Genomic DNA, 14,823 nt, shown 5'->3' on the forward strand with positions numbered 1-14,823 from the left:
ATGTCTAATGAAAACAGTCAGACTCCATTCTACTACAATTCCTGATAACAAAACATTTGAACTAGGCTTGCATTGCTTATTCCAACAAGTGCCAACATGAACTCACAAAAGAGAGTGACCCTTGTTCTCAATCCTGACAAGATATTTAGCAGACTACCCTTTCTTTCCCAAAGCTACTATAGCCCATTGAGACATCCTGAATGTAATGTAGGCTAAGTATTTAATGTCTTAGGCACTGCTTTGCAAAATACCTCAAGTACATTTCAAAAAAAAAAAAAGAAATGGAAAGCAAGAAAGCTATGGCCAAAGTGGAGGCAGAAGAGCAAGGTCACTGGCTGCAACCTGGCTGGCTAGAGAGCACATGTTGCTGTCTCTGCCTGAGAAGATGGTAAGTGCTTGGGAGGCCAGGATGTGTTGAGCTCTGCTCTGCCATGCTTACCTTCCGATGAATGCATGAGCAAGCTGGCTACCTCCATTGGGTCTGGAGGACCTGTTGTCATGACTGTAGTCTGCAGCAGACTGACCCAGAAAATCCCAGTAGATGCAGGAGGATCTAGATGCTGACACAGGTTCTTGCTACGTTTCCATCCAGCTCTTCACTTGGCCTTCATAACCATTGTACTTGAGCTTTATACTACATTTAGTGTCTTTACTCCTGGGAAGCAAGAAAGTGACATTATCTCCATTTGTGCTGAAAGCTTCAAGATTGACAAGTAGAGGGAAGGTCTAAAATTTCAAGTCACCGACTGGACAAAAGCATGTTGATAAACAATTAAAGACTTCATTACTGGGTCTGCAATGCAAAAATCAGCTGTGACTCCACTCCCTGTGTCCATTCCCTTGTTACTGTGGTGCCCCAAGAGCACAAAGCATTGCTTCTTCTTCAAACACTTATTAACAGAGAAAAAGCAGAATAGAAAAAGCCTATAAGCTGTATTGCCACATTTAATGGACCCAGGTACCAGACCCAAGTTTATGTGTACCTCAGCTATTGTGTCCACATGGCATAGTGCAACACGGAGATAGTCCTGGGAGCCCCAAAGTAGCACCACCCCAGCACAAGCATGCTGGGAGAACATCAAGGTGAGAACAGCCTGAGGCTTCTTGTTCGTTTGCTCCCTTACCTTAACTTTTTCCTTTTACTGAAACTTTTTGCAGCCACTGTGTCTGTCAATGCCAGACACAAATAAAATGCAAGGCAACTGGGGTGGAAATTAGTGGAAAACTGACCAAGCATTGCTCCCTACCTTCAGTCAAGTCACTGCATCTTGGAGCATGACAGCTAACCTTTTTAAAAGTGGTTACACAAGAGTGAGAGTGCATTTATGTCCCTTGCGGCAGCAGGCCACTCTGCTATCTGCCCTGGCCGGGAAGGCTAGTCTTCCTGGCAGGAGAGCAGAGAGAACATTGTTTAAATGAGCCACTTGGCTGCCCATGAACACCTGCTCCACAGCAGGCTGGGGAACTACCCTACCTACTATTCTGAAGATAACCCCACTTGCTCAAGATGAAGGACCAAGTTTTAAGAGTTTAAGGCATTGCCTACGTCTGTGGTTTTCCCTGAGTTTCACATCTTTTCTCCTAAATGGTGAGGCCACAGGTGTCTTGATAAATAAATGAATTTACTGTGTTCTCCCTTTTTTTAAAGCTTGTGTCAATTTTACTTTATTTTGTCAAGAATCCCAAAGAGAATTTTACTAGCTGACCTTTCCTAGATGTGTTGTTACATGTCTGGAAATAAACAAATTACTAGTGTTATCAATTCTCCACTCTCTCTTTTTTTCTTCTTCTTCTTCTTCTTCTTTTTTTTTTTTTTTTCTTTTTTTTTTTTTTTTTTTTTTTTTTTTTTTGTAGTGCTGAAATGTGGGGGCTGGAGAGAGATAAGTGATATAGGTTTGCTAGATTGGCATAATTAAATGTAACTGGGTAGCAATTTATGACTCAGCTTATTCATAGTAGATTGTACACTCTTGAAATGCTCGATGATTTATAGCTGATGTAAATTGTGGTGTTTACTGTATGTGCCATTAGCAAACCCCTTATCCCTGTTGTGAGAACTTAAGATCAATAAATGTCAGCAGAGATAGAAACAGTGTTGTGGGCTTGCAGATATGAAGATTTTGAGGAGAAGCATTCTAGGATGCCATTTGGAACAGCCTTTTGATAATTTTGAGAAAAATAACTTTATTAATGAAAACCATGTAGCTGTGTCCTTTAGAAATATTAGCTATGTAGTAATTGCCAGACTGTATTAGTTTCCCCCACCTCAAAAAAAAAAAAAAAAAAAAAAGAGAGAATTTTGTGAGTTGCAATAAAACTATTTACTTTCAAAAGGAGCCCATAAAATAATACCGACAGCCATTTTCTAGATCACAGGGAAGAATATGTTGAAATGTTATTTGTTACCATGAAAATTCATTCTATCAATGAATTCATTCTATGAACTTCCATAGAAAAAATATGTATTAATTTCATTTATCAATTAGAGAAAATGCATTTTGTGGAGAAAAGCAGTAGTAATTAGAGCTACCAATCAGAGAAGAGAATCAGCACCACACATTCAGGTCACTGAGCATGGACTGAGCATCATACTGAATATTCAAGGCTTGAAGCTAGATGCTTCAAACATCCCATTTGGCCCCTTGGGCTTGTGCTTATCCAGTTTTCTTGACTGCATCCTAACAATACCTTCTTCTGCCCTGGGCACAGCTGCACTCTCCCAGATGTAGCAACCAGGTTCAGGGATGTGCAAGGTCCAAAGGCAGTCTTCAGCAGCAAAAAAATCAAAAAGGCATTGAGAACCTAGGCTTTTTCCATGCCCTTTGGCATTTGATCCCCAGTCCTATTCAGCAGCAGGTTCACAGTTTCTTTAGTCTTCCTTTTGCTAGTCTGCTATAGAAGTCCTTCTTGTTGCCCTTCACATCCCTTGCTAATGTCAGCTGCAACTGCTCTTTTGGTATTTCTATATATTTTTTTATATTACAGTAAATTAGCTGAATTCATCCTACTGGTAGGAAGCAAAACTCTAAGGAAGAACTCACTGGAGCAATTCACACAAGGGAACCAGTGAAATGACTCTAAATCTTTCAAGATTTGGAAGCAGCACCCAGATGGAAAGGGATAATTTCCAGATGTCAACTCTCCACGGAAGGTTTCAAATCATCAAGGAAACAGCTCATAGAAAATTTGTCTTGTGAGAGGCATCAGGGAGAAAGAAAACACATTGTTCTGTTTTGTTGCTGTGCATCTGAAATCTTTTCCCAAACTCTGACTCTTGCTCTTTATTTTTTATCTCACAATGCACATCAATTGCCAATTGTATTTTAACTTTCTGCCAGCACATTATATCTATTTTCACTTGAAAAATTTTTGTTTTTTTCCCCATGGGGCATTAAGATAAGTACTTTATTAATTAAGTTGCCCAGAATTAGATTCAGATGATTGGGAGTGTTACCACTTATGTCAAATGGTACAACATTGTTTTGAAAAGGCAAAATATCATTGTTTAGAAAGATGAAAGACACTTCTGGAAAAAATAAATAAATTCATAGCTGAACACACACATAGAGGGGACAAAGTGCTGTGTCCTTCCAATCTTTGCTCCCCAAGGCCCTCCTCAAAAAATCTAGGTGCAAACACAAATTCAGAAAACAATAAGGGTTATACTCCCGTTTGTCTTTACAATGAAAGATGACAATGTTTCCTACATGTAAAGGTAAAAACCCCAGGAGATAAAATGTGCTGTTGATGACTTTCCTTAAAAGATTCTAGTTCATTGCCAGCCATTAACCTTCAGATTGCATGTGAAGCTATAGCCCACAGAGTACAGCATGTTCACTGTCTTCACTACCAGATATTTGTGACATTTTCTCATGAAATACATACTCTAAGAAAATAGTAGGAAGATAAAACAGTGAATACCTAAGAAGGCACTGCTTGGACACCTGCCTTTCTTTTTTAAGTGACTTTCCAGCCTGAGATTATCACTACAAAGCTTAGAGAAAAGTTCATCTCAGCTGTCTTGTAATAGTATCTCCTCTTGCCTTTGATGGAAAATGTACCTTTTTTTTCTTTTTAACATAATTATTCTTTTGTATTGATTCATAAGGGAAGAGTTCCAGCTTTGCTTCACTCTCCACTGAAACAAAGCACACATCTAATTGTATAGTTGCATCTGCTATTGCTCTCCCATACCCAGAGCCAGCTTGACTTCTCCTTCAGCCTTTGTCTTCAGACAAGCTGCTCATTCCTGTGGCGGGGGGCAGCAGATCTCTTTCAAATGTAGTGCAACCTAAAATGGCAAAATAGTGCATTACTTTGAAGTTGTCTGTCTATCCATCATCTCTTGCAGTATTGTCCATTGCCCCATGAAAGACTCCGCTGAGATGATATGGCTGTGATACTATCTTCATTTATTTTCTACACTATGGTTATTCTTTTTTGGGACTTGCAACCTCTTCCCACATCAGCTTGAAAGTAAAAATGCCATTGCATTTGCTGCATGTTTCTGATGTTCATGCCTTTCTGTTTTTCATCTTGTGTGGCATTTTGGCTAATGGCCTCCTGGATTGTCTCCATTTCAGTCAAGGCCTGGGAGTTTTTCCTAGCAAATGAAAAGGGGTTAATTTTACATCTTCTAGTAGTCCTGCTGCATATTTTGTGACAAATCACACCTAGCAACTACTTTTTTAACCTTCCCTCCCTTTGTCCAGCTAGCAAGAACAGACTAGGAAGCAGGTAAGAAAGAGCTCACTCCTACTGAGAATAAAACTATTCATTTCTAGCTGAACATAGGAATGCCTCGAAGAGCAGAAAATAGATTAAAGAGCTGTTATTACTAGCAGAAAAGATGGTGCTAAATTTCCAGCTGGAGTTCACCATCTAACACAGAGCAGAACAAAAATGGCACTTTTGGGGATAATTGTGGATTCCAGACTTAAGATGTCAATTTTTCTACCTTTACAGCTGATGCTCCTACACATATGTAAAAAACCCCAGCGAGCAAGGCTGGACCTGGGCAGCCCAAGGTAGCCTCTGAAGTCCCAAGGCTCTCTCGGGTAAGCTTCTGCCCATGCGGGAGGTGCCTAAAGATTGTTCACTCCTCCATTACAGCAAATAAAAGTTGCTCTGTATTTGTGCTGGGGTGCAAGAACTTATTCACAGACAGTCTGTGATAAGTGCCAGCCTCAGCAATGTGCAAGCAGGTGAGTCATGATGCCCAGCTGGAGAACTGGAGGGCTTTGGAGTTGCAGGTGGGATGCACAGAAGAAAGCTGCTGCTGAAGTGGGACTATGCTGCTAGTGTGCTGTAAGGGAGAGGTTGTGGGTGGAAGAGGGCATAGGTAGAAGCAGGAAGCTGGACAAACCCATATAATCAGCTTTCAGAAGGGGCAAGTAGCAAATTTCCTTTATTTTTAAAGGAATAGTATAAGGTCACTCCCATGTTTAACTCTTGCTTTGGAACTCAAAGCTATCAGGCTTCAAACGAGGCAGAAAGGTAGCCATTTGCTACCTTCTGGTAGCTTATATTCCATACCTTATGGGGTCATATTCCTTCCATTTACTCTAATGGCATAGCCCAACTCACACTGGTGGCACCATAGGGTGGCTTTGCAGCAGCACCAGTGAGTGAGCAAGGAGCCAGGCAACAACATCAGGCCCTGAAATTTAGGGGAAGACTGCAGCAGAGCTGCTAATCCCACTTGAAAGTATGGGCTCATGTCCAATTACATTTTTTTTCCAGTCCACTAGGAAAGCCATTACAGTGATGGCAATCAGATTGGTGTGGCCATGGCAATTTTGAAAGCATTTAGGATATCTTTGATTAAATGATATAGTGGGCAAAGATCGAAATTACTTCTGTAGCAAAACCCCAGCACAGACAATTTTTTTAATTAGAATGAATTAATATGGCACTTTTTTATTTGTAAAATCAAATGAAAGGCAGAAAATAAATCTGAGGAATCCAAGAGAGGGAAAACACCCCTTTATCTCCTCTTCAGGCTGATTATCACTGCTCTGTTCTAAAAATCCCATTGATTCCTTGTGTAATCAGGTTGATTAAAATCCTCTAAAGAAATAAAACAGCTGCACAGACCTCCAAAATCACACTCCTTTCTACTGAGTGTGCATTGTAGTCTTTTCAACAGCTTTGTTTTTCAAATTGTTCTTCTCCCTTCATTGCCTCTGAAAGCCTATTACTGGATTTATTAAAACAAAGCCGAATGAGCATGCTGAATACAGACACAATAATTGCCTCAACACATGTTGTTCTTGCAAAGAGCACTGTGCTAGCAGGTCTGAACTGCTGGCTGCTGCTGAACTGCAAAGCGACCAAAGAGAGAAAAGTCCAGCTGATCTCATGAGAGCATTCACTAAAGGAAGACTCCATATTTTGCCCTTCGATTAGATGCTGGAAAGTTAAAATAATAATTGTTAGGCTGAATTCAAACTATGACATTTTCCTTTAGCTCAGGCACAAAAACAAAATGTTCCTATATGGGCTAGGGCAACAGAGAGGCCTTCCCGTTGCTGCGGGCTAGGATTGCGCAGAGCTGGATAGATGCAGGTGCTTCACGCGGCGGAGTTGACTCGGGAAGGGGCCAGGCTGCTGCTTTCCCACCTACTCTTGCCTTTTCTCGCCCAGCCGTGGGCATGCTGGGAGCCACGGGTGCTGTTGTCAGCGCCTGGCTCTGCCCTGCAAATGCCACCACGGCTGGAGAGGCAAGTGCACCGCAGCAGCAGACTGCCTGTGGGCAAGGGTAGTTCTGCGGCTGCCCGCACACATCACCCCGGTGGAGTCTGCTGCTTGAGGCGTGGGCGCTTTTATCCCTGGCTTGTTCAAAGCCAGGATAACGGCTCAAGTTCCTCACCTTTCTGATTTCCTTTCTTTATGATTTGTGTTACCTCAGAGCAGTGGTGCTTGTAGCAGTGACAGTGTCAGAGAGGCAGAGCTGTGCTGCCTCCGGATGGAGTGGTCTGGGAGAAGGTAGGTGGCTCACCATAGACACAAAGGGCTACTCAGAGGGAAAGCGGGGATTGCTTGTTCTCTGCACCCTGCACTACATTCAAGGCATTTAAAAGGTACCTGCTAACAAAACCAAGATATCTATTGTTCCAACCAAGAAAGTGAAAAAATTTCATATGTTAATTTTGAAGAAGTATCCTGGAATGAGATGTTGGGCTAATGCTTGTGGGATGCATTTTCTTCTTATCCTGCCCTATTAACTTTGAGGAGGTTACTTCAACTCTCTGCAGCTCTGTTCCCTCATCTGTTAAATGGAATTAGCACTAGCTAATTCCCTTTGAAAACACTTAGTGGACTATGGAGAAAAATTCGTGTGTCAGACACTAGATATTTTATTGTGTTAATCAGACTTTCTGTCTCATCACGGAGACAAGAAAGCCTAAATGGCATAAATGAGTTTACGTTTAGTTCAACAGTAAATATTGTGTTTACTTTAATGTTTAATAGAACCTTATCTGTCAAAAGCAATTTGATATATTTTATGGAAATACCTACTTTGCAATTCTAAAACAGTCATAAAGTAATTTTTAAAGTGTTTTAAAAGATTAAAATGTGGTACCTGCTAGATAAGAGTAAACAGAATCAGTCCTATTCAAATGACTGAGGACAGGGCAGCATTGCTTTTTAAAATTCCAAGGGCTAGATTTTGTTGGTGTTCTTTTGGCTAGAAAAAATGTGTCCCCCAAACGATTTTAAAACAGTAAAATCTATGTACTGTTATAGAGACAGTGCAAAATCCTGGCCCCACTGATATTAATGACAAATCACCCAATGAAGTCAGTAGGGTTAGAGTTTTACCCTGAGACTCTATTTATTTAAAAATAATTCATATTTCTGGCACTTTTATACACACTTACATAACATAGACTTACAGACTTCCTGTGCCGTACCCATATATATTATCTTTTATAGCAGTGCCCTTGTCCTAATGCTTTGTAAAATCTTCTCATGATTTACAACAGCAAAGAAAAGATTTTCTAATTTCTCTTCGCCCTCCTATTCAGAGGTCATTCTGTATGTTGCTCTCCCCTCTCACACCAGTGCAAACCACCGAAGCTCTATTCCAACAGAATGATAATAAAGCAGATGCTTTAATTTTAAGCATCTGATTAAGAGCAGCCATATTCCACAGAACATACCAGTGCTTTTAACATGCAGTGGGGCTGCTTGGTTTTGCTGCAATGAACCCTTTTTGCCTTTAAAATGCCATGATATGGAGATTGATTGATTTATATGTCTGTTATATGTGCTTGTGGGAAAGAACAAAAGGGATGCATAAAACTAGCAATCACTGAAGAATTACAGACAGCCTTCTCTGGGGCTCCACACTTAGAAAAGGCAGATTCAGAAAGTCAGATTACAAAACATATTTTTTCTTTATTTCTTCTCTGTTTGAGGAATAACATTCTGTGGACTTTAGGAGCAATGAAGTCTTCTGTGTTCACAATCCTGTGACAGCTGCATCTTGCTCCCCTGCTGATGGGGAAACCTCTGCACCAGCCACTTTCCTGGCACCACCCAGGAGACTGAGCAGGACCGCCAGAAACCATTCATCACCTGGTGCAAGCTGGAACCAAAGCTTTGTGGCCAGCCGAAACGCCTGTCCTCCTGGAGGGGAGCAGCAAGAACCCCATAACTGCACTCCCCAATGAGTTACAAACATGGCAGTTGTGGCTCACATGCTCAAGCTTTTCTCCCAGCAGAAGAAGAAATGACCTGGCAAGTTTGTGAATCATTTCTCTGGCCTAGTGGGGCATCTGCATATTCTAGAAGAGCGTAAAGTCTCATACCATGGCATATATTCATTTTTCCATAACTTTCATAATTCAGAATTTTGTTTTTCTGTTTTTTCCCAAATATTTCCCTAGTGTTGAAATAAGAGTACGTGACATCGTATTTTAACAGATTCCTGTAAATCTGAGCTACTCACATTTCTGAAAGGTATTGCATGTTATCCATGTAAAACAACTGACACTGTCATTGCTCAAAGGAGTGCTGATAGTTTAAATAAACTTTGAAGTAGAAGAAACTTTAGAATCCTATTTGAAGCCTTTCCCTAAGCTTTGTTAAACAGGTCAGTCTTTCACCAGTTCAAAGAGCAGCTATGGATGTGATGAATTTTTTTAAAATACATTTCTGGAAATCTGTGTCTATTAAGTTCAGATCCTCAGTTAAAATGTGTATATATGTGCCTAACTATGTAAATAAAGCTCTTTCAGCAGGGTACTTATAGATGATTAAAATAATATCATTAGATCTGTTTCTTTGATCACAAATTAGTGTAACATATTATCTTGATCCTCAGTAACTTCCAGCTTTGATGTTATATTTATTAAAACATGGTGCTGTGTTGGAGAATCCCTAGGGAAGCTTTAATTTCTTCTCTTTTGTTAATATATATTACATTTTAAATGGGATTAAATTGTCTGATTAGTAAAGCAGGCTCTTGTGGTAGCAGATAAATCCTGAATTCCTCAGGGTGATCTACAGCCATCCTTAAAGCGTCTTTCCAAGAGGCTGGCAAGCTCAGCAAAGTCCAGAAAGTTAAGTGAAACATAAAACAGAAATCTCCCTTTTCCCCCAGATCCAAAAGTTGTACAGGGCATTGCCTGGACACAACCATGAGCCCGATGTGTGGCACTGTGAGCCGAAGGAATCAGTAATGCCATCATGTTGCCACCGAGCATTAATAAAAATAATGGTCAGCAAGGTCAACTGCAGCCATTCCCCCAGCAGCCCCAGTCGCTTGCTACTGCTTGAGGGATTCTTTGTGCCGTCCCAGCAAGGCTGGGGGAACCAGGCTGCAGACAGCATCCAGAGACTGGCCTTAGCCTGGAGGAGCCAAGCTAGTAACTAGCAAGGCTTTGCTGTGGGCACTACACTAAGCTCATGAACTCAACAGCAGGGAAGAGCCGTGAGGGTTTTGCAGTCACATCATGGCCCAGGAAGGCGATGAAACCTTGTCTGTGAGTCGCCTGCAAAGGCATGTCCCTGAGCTACAGTTCAAACCAGAAAAAATGTGTACGGCACAAGGGTTATCCCATTACAAAGACTTTCAGAAAACACTTAGAACCTATGGGGAGGAGTAGGTAAGGCTACACAGAGCGGGGTCGAGCGGGAGCAGACAGGGCAAGAGGAGAAAGGTGACGCTTATGGGCAGGCAGCTCTTTCCTCCCAGCCTCTCCTCTGCTCCAGCTGCTCAAGGCGGGGAGAGCGGTGCAGCCTTCCCTTCAGCAAGGGCAGCAGGCAGCTCTCATCCAAGATACCTCATTCTTACATTTATTTTAATTATCTCCAGCAGATTAGCGGGAGAAAGAGGAATGTAATAAACACTAGTAAAGATGACAAGATGAATCTCTTGGAGAGGAGGTCCTTTTTAGGCTATCAAGCAATAATAGCCTTGAGAACCTGAGACCACGTCATTATGCTCTTCATTATATTTTATAAAGACTGTGTGTAATAGAAGTAACATTGTAAAGTTGGACAGTGAGAGACCAAGCAACTTTGCTGTAATGCACGCACAGGAAAATTCTTCATCACTTTGGCTTTTCCTGGCTAACACAATCGTGTTTAGAACAGTCAATCAACTACTTATGCAAGAAGAAAAGTTAAGGAGTATGATAGACTGACAAGTGAAATAAAAATCCAAATTAAAAAGACATAAGTGCAGAAGACCTTTTAACTCATTATGGCTCTACCTCTTGAGTGATAAGGTTTTTAATCTTTCTTTGGAGACATTTATATATTTATTCCATTCTGTAAAATATACTTCTGTGCATGTAATTTGTTGCATAATACTCAAGGAAAAACTATATATAATCCTCTGATTATTTTATAAATATTTCAAATGCTTAGTGTCATGAGAGAAATCCTATCTAAAGAATGCTGAAGTTCGCCAGCACAAGACACAAGACAGAGCTTTATAATACAACCGGATTTTTCAGTCATTAAGCATCAAGTCCCAGCTCAGACATCATTTATATATGTAAGCAGTTTACACAGGTGAGTAGCCCAGCCACCTTTTCAGAGAGCTACTTGTGTGTAGAGCTACTCTTGCACAATGCAGATCAGCAGAAATGCTCATAGTGTGTAAGATGGTGTGTTATAGCTTTTTCAGAGTTGGGCCAAAAAACAGTTGGATATTTTCAACATCCAAAGAAGGAGATGTCAGACAGGAGTAGGAGTCATGTTTACACAATATAGAAAGTCTCTTCAAATTCACACAGGTAAACATGTTTTGTTCTAAGTTGATCCCTCCCCTCCCAATCACTGGAAGATAAGAAGACTACTGAACCAAGAAGAAGAAACATTTCACAAAGTGTTTAAAGAGTGTTGAAATAATTAATGGCAATTTTAAAAATGTCAGATGAAGAGCTCTAGGAGAAGAATATGTATGATGAAGGATCTGTTGGGATAGATACAATGAGTGAGCTTGATAGCGTTTCAGCAAGGCATTGCTCGTATAGAAACAGAAGGCACAATGTGAAAACAAACCAGGGCCAGGGAGTCTGTTGAAAGAGATAATGGGAAGAGATCTCACAGAACGCTGCCGTGTTTTAGCTGCCTTTGGTGAACCTGTTTTAAGAATGTGTTTAATTACCTTTTGCTTCATTTTCCAACCAGAATTTAAATAACTGACTCCAAAATGAACTGTAATTTGCATTATCAGCTGCTTGTTTTGAGGTAAAAAACAGCCAGGTGAAGAAAGTGTAGTTCCTCATGCTGGCATATAACTCATACTGCCATATGTAAGTCCTAAGCCCAGGACTCTGAACACCTGAGTCAATAAGCAAGGAGTCATGAAACTCGGATACTACCGCTGAATGCATGCATCAGCAGCAAGGGCTTCTGGCTTTCCTGGCAGCATGTATGCTTCCTCTTAGCTCCTCAAATCAGGATCCAAAATCTGTCCACGCTCTTTCTCCCCTTGGCCCCCTGCAGCCCCCAGCCTAGGACACGATTGTGACATTTAAGGCAGTAAACAATAAGGCACTTTAAAAGAAACCAGTATCCAGTACAGAATAACGGCCCCCAAAACCACAAGATGACAGAATCTGTCCCACTGGAAAAGTCATGAGACGAGAAACTCCTTCAAACCTATCTCTGACCCACGAGATAAAATTAGAAAACTCAAAGCCAACTGTTGTGAAATCTGTTTTGCATACTCTAGTAATTTAGAAAGTTTAGATAAGCATTTGAGTAGATGCCGTGGCCATTTTGAGGACACTGCCTTAAATGGGGCCAGGATTTTGTCCCTGAACTTTGTGCTACTTATGCAAAGCAGCCAACACTAAGTCCTATCAGGGCTCAAATGACAGCAGGAATGAAATCAGTGTGGTACTCCATTTGCAAAGGAACTTTCCATTTAGTAGGTAAACAAGATCACTCCACTCAAAAGCCATGACTATTTTTACAAGGGAATGGCCTGCATATAAGTAGTTTATTTGAAAAATATCTGCAGGAAAAAATTAGTAGCATCAATTCAAGTGACAAACTATAAACCCTGGAACTCAGAAATACAGCTGACTCACAGGGAGTAAAAGTGCTTTTCTCTTAAGAAAATTTTGACTTCTTTTTCAGGGAAAATTTGAAAGAAAAATCTTGGCCTCACAGCATAATATTCTAATTCTAAAAAGTCACTCCAGTTTGAGTTCAGGAGTCTCAGCTTCTTTCTCCTTGTAAGGCAGTTTGAAGACCTAATTCCTTAAATTATACTTCCATGATATTCCCCTTTCTTTCTTTATAAAGAGACTTTAACTAATCCTTTTTGCAAAAACTTAGTTTCAACTGAGCAGTTATCCACTCTGATTGTTAAGAATATTTGACAAATCCTTGTAAAAAAAGTTTATTTTACTAACATTTCTATACTGACAAAATAAAACTTAGACAGTTTAATGGGAGATTTTATATATATATAAGCATATATATATATACACACACACATACATACACATACAGTTTTTGCAGCAAATAAATCAATCTAAAGAAACCCTCTTTCTCCATTTGAAATGATTCCAATATGTGAAAATGAATTAAGGCACAAGGTAAAAATAAATACCAGTTAAATGTCTTTCTTTCTTTTGGGGAAGAGAGGGCTATTGTGTTTTTTTTTTTTTTTTTCTCTCTAGTAATAAGCTTAATAATAGTGTTAAAGGTTTTCTGCTGCATTAAAGTGTGGTTTTTGTGAATACTGTTAGAAATCAGATTAAAAAAAAGGCCTATGTAGATGCTGCATTTAAAAGTCTTCTGCTTCTAAACAGGTCTTTTGACTCAAACAAATAAAATGCTGCTGATACTCTCCTTCAGGAACATATTCTTCTTTCCATAAAAACACATGTGACCCTGTCCTGTGCAGAATTTGAGTACAAGCATGTTCACTACTTTTTAAGTTCCAGGAAATAAAGTATTCCAAAATTAAAGCTGGTGTAATATTTCAGGCTTAAAAATAAATTTACATGATTCAGCACAGGACTAAATTCACCCCATCGGAAAGAAATGCCCATACTATGGACAAGAATGTTTCAATTCTAATGTTTCTGGGTATCACTAATTTTTACCCTATATTGATTTTTACCATAAGTTGTTCTAAAATTAGAAAAGGCCAGGATCTGACAAGTATCCTTTTTGTTTAGTTCTTGCACATGGGAACCATGAGGTGCTTTCTCAGCTTGAAACTATTCCAAAACCTGAGGCACTAATTGGACATATTAAACTGAATTTATAAAATATCTTGTGTCTTTACATTGTGCCACATCATTTATGTCATACTGGGCAGTGACAGGGTAAGTTATGAAAATGCTGTATCACATAGCAGATCAGAGCTGGCTTTGTAGCAGGTCTCATGAATTTCTTCATCTAGACGGAATGAATTCTGTATGGGAACATTCTGCATAGCACCCCTGCAAAGCAATAGATTAAAACTGGATTTAACATTTACCTCTTGGTAAACTATAAATCAGGAATTAGAGTTGATAATTGCAGTTATCCATCAACAGCAATGCAACTGCAGTTGAATAAAAGGAATTTCTTGGATCCCCTCCTTTTTCTTTTTCTTAAAAAAAAATCCTCTTCCTATTTTAACGGTTTCTGGGCTCTGAATAGAGAGTGATTAGATCCATGCAAGCCATCAACTTGGATAAAGAAGACGCATTTGAAATAAAGCCTCTCCACAATGCAGAACATTATTCTGAACTTCTAGCAGTGGACTTGAGTTCAGATACAACAGTTTACATTGTAGACCTCTCTTGACACAAGATCCGAAGAAACATCTACCACAAGCGGCAAGATTCTGCACCTCGATTCATAGTTGTATTTACTGGGCAACTGAAAGCTTTACGGAACTCTTCAAAATTGCTCATGGCACCAATAACTCTACAAAGAAAGAGGAAAAATGGTCAACATACACATTACTTTCTGATGAACGCTATAGGTTCTGCAGGCTGCATTTTCAGGTTTCCCACGTCATTTTTCCAGGAAAAAAAAAAAAAAAAAAAAAGTTCAAGGAGAAGCAATACCATTTAAAGTTAATGTGAAGCCAATCTTGTTTCTTTCAGTATTTTGAGAAGTATCTTACTTTGTAAGAAACTAGAGTGAAAACAATTCTATTGTTTGGATACAATGTCATTTAGTACAATTTTCTAATTTGGCCACTAGCAGGAAAGGTAGCAGGTTAGCAGTAACCTTGTATAGTGGAATTCTACTTTCAGCAGCTACAGAACTGCCCTGGCCCATCTCAAGCTGTTTTGCTTCCACCCAGATGGTGCAATATTGAAAGAACAGAACATCTCTGCTTTGCAC

At 39.9% G+C, this 14,823-nt stretch overlaps 1 protein-coding gene across 1 annotated transcript in view; it reads right to left on the reverse strand.

Annotated features, from left to right (window-relative positions):
- Positions 1–12,966: 12,966 nt before the first annotated feature.
- The window catches only part of PHEX (phosphate regulating endopeptidase X-linked), a 105,000-nt gene continuing 103,143 nt past the window's right edge, over positions 12,967–14,823 (reverse strand). The window contains exon 22 of the mRNA XM_062600341.1: positions 12,967–14,397. Coding sequence (XP_062456325.1) covers positions 14,295–14,397 — 103 coding nt within the window. The 3' untranslated portion in view covers positions 12,967–14,294. The remainder of the gene's footprint in view (positions 14,398–14,823) is intronic.

The sequence above is a fragment of the Rhea pennata genome, chromosome 1 (genome assembly GCF_028389875.1).
Source record: "Rhea pennata isolate bPtePen1 chromosome 1, bPtePen1.pri, whole genome shotgun sequence".
In the NCBI taxonomy this organism is placed as follows: Eukaryota; Metazoa; Chordata; class Aves; order Rheiformes; family Rheidae; genus Rhea; species Rhea pennata.